The sequence below is a fragment of the Acanthamoeba castellanii genome (genome assembly GCF_000313135.1).
Source record: "Acanthamoeba castellanii str. Neff unplaced genomic scaffold scf7180000084597, whole genome shotgun sequence".
Taxonomy (NCBI): Eukaryota; Discosea; order Longamoebia; family Acanthamoebidae; genus Acanthamoeba; species Acanthamoeba castellanii.
This window is the reverse complement of record NW_004457688.1, coordinates 14,946-16,913: the sequence shown is the minus strand read 5'-3', so window position 1 is coordinate 16,913 and position 1,968 is coordinate 14,946. Positions and strand designations below refer to the sequence as shown.

The following is a 1,968-nucleotide window of genomic DNA, read 5'->3' as shown; positions in this document are numbered from 1 at the left end:
ACAATGAACAGGATTGACTGGAAAAGGAAGAGGCACTGACTTTTGACTGGAATGGGGGCATTGTGTGCATGTGTTACTCGAATCCTGTCATTGCAGGAGCCATAAACAAGTGAGGGTTTCCATGGTTTTGGCTGAGAAGGAAACAAATGAAGGCAGCCAACTGTTACATAGAAGGCAAAGTTGATGAGGAAGAGGAGGCTCAGTTTACAGATGGCAAGACCAATAACAAAGATGGGGATAGTGAAGGGGAAGGTAATGAGGAAGGTGAGGAGGAGGACAAGGCAGTATTCACCAATGGTGATGTCAAACCTGAAGAGAATGACCAGGAACAAGAAGAACAACAAGAACAACAAGAAGAAGCAGAATTCACCAATGAGGAGGAAGATGACAATCAATACTATCCCAGCATCAGGAATCCATTGAATCCCAACCCCATGGACACCCAGTCCCACAGGACCTCCAGGTTCAAGTGCAGCAAACTGGAGGCATACACATCACACAGAAGCTGCAAGGTCACACATGTTACCTGGAGGTAACACTAGTTACTCTCCTCAGAACACTGGTGCCTTGGCTGTGTGGGCAGATTTACCATGGTGTGTGTTTACACCATAAAGCCAGCCCAAGAAGAATAAAAACAGCCCACCTTCAATCACCTCCATGAAATTGCCTCTACCACTTCACCCCCTTTTTCTACCTATTGCCATGCAACACCTGTGCTCAGGATTGGGCCAATTGCCATGTGGCCAGAGTGTTGCAGGTGGTGACAGACCTGTGCAATGGGAATGTTAGCGTGGCCACTCAGCAAGTGCAGGCCCCCTCTGGTACAACATCATCAAAGGGGACCCTGGGCTTCTACCACAGCATCCCCACTTGATCTGTAGACAAGTTGCTGCAGCACATGGGTTTTAGTGCAGCCTCTTAAAGGAGACTTTAAGAAGGCAGCAGTGGGCTCAATAAAAGACCGATTAAACTAACTAACAGCTGAACTCCTCCTCACTGGCCATCAAGTCCCGTCTCAGCCTCTGTACACCTTTGGCGATGACAACTTATAGAGTATAATGGAAACCATCCGATGTTGATCTACGCTTATGAAGTGTTCGAGGGTGAAGGCCACTGACCGGTGCCGCGCAGGTGAGGAAGGGTTGCCAACAGGCCAGCACGCTTCTTCTCGATGAACGTCTTGACGTCGAACAGGAAAGGCTTCGACTCGCCAAAGTTGATCGTCGGCACATCGCAACCCCCACCACCACCACCTGCAGCAGCAGCACTGGTCATCAACACGACACGAACACCAACAACTAGAGCAACAGAACAAAAAGAAGAAAGGATTGGAGCACGAATGGGAGGTACCGACTGCGGGGTAGATATCCTTCCGGTCCAGCTTGCATTCGCACAGGAACACGTCGGTGGTGTGGGGCTCGTCACGCGTGGGGTTACGCACGAAGAACACCTGGTCGCTATCCCAGTCAACACCACAGCCGATCACCTCGCCCTCGGTCACCTCCCTGTGATTTCGGCTCCAGAACTACATGTGTATAAGTGTATGTGTGTGTCCACACACTAATCACAAACATTAAGGCTATCACATGCACCACCACGCCCTGATTAGAGCGGAGAAGTACTGTTGTGCTGGGGAACTTGTTGTGTAGGAAGAAGGGGTGTGAGGGGCTGGAGAGGGCCACGAATAGGCTGCAGCTACTAAAGGCCTGGGAGACGCCCACCGCATACGGCGATACGGACCCCGGCTGGTTGCACACCACCGTCACCTCGAAGTAGTCCACGCCCCGAAACAGGACCGTCGACAGGAATTCGGTTTCCATCGAAGCGAGGTGCTCCGGTGTAACTTGTTTGGCGTGTTGCCTCCGAGCCACCGCGCCAAAGGCCTCGGCCAGTGTCTCGCGGCTCGTGCACACAAACGGGTGCGTCGAGAGGCGGCGATCGTCCCCGCGGTTGATGGTGAGCATGCAG

The 1,968-nt window shown here is 52.1% G+C and overlaps 1 protein-coding gene across 1 annotated transcript; it reads right to left on the bottom strand.

Moving 5' to 3' along the window:
- Positions 1 to 1,086: 1,086 nt before the first annotated feature.
- Positions 1,087 to 1,820, bottom strand: ACA1_056540 (uncharacterized protein; the record flags this gene model as incomplete). Its single annotated transcript, XM_004354505.1, has 3 exons — positions 1,087 to 1,253; positions 1,351 to 1,525; positions 1,623 to 1,820. 3 exons carry the CDS (start codon positions 1,818 to 1,820, stop codon positions 1,087 to 1,089), a joined length of 540 nt encoding a protein of 179 aa, XP_004354557.1.
- Positions 1,821 to 1,968: the final 148 nt, after the last annotated feature.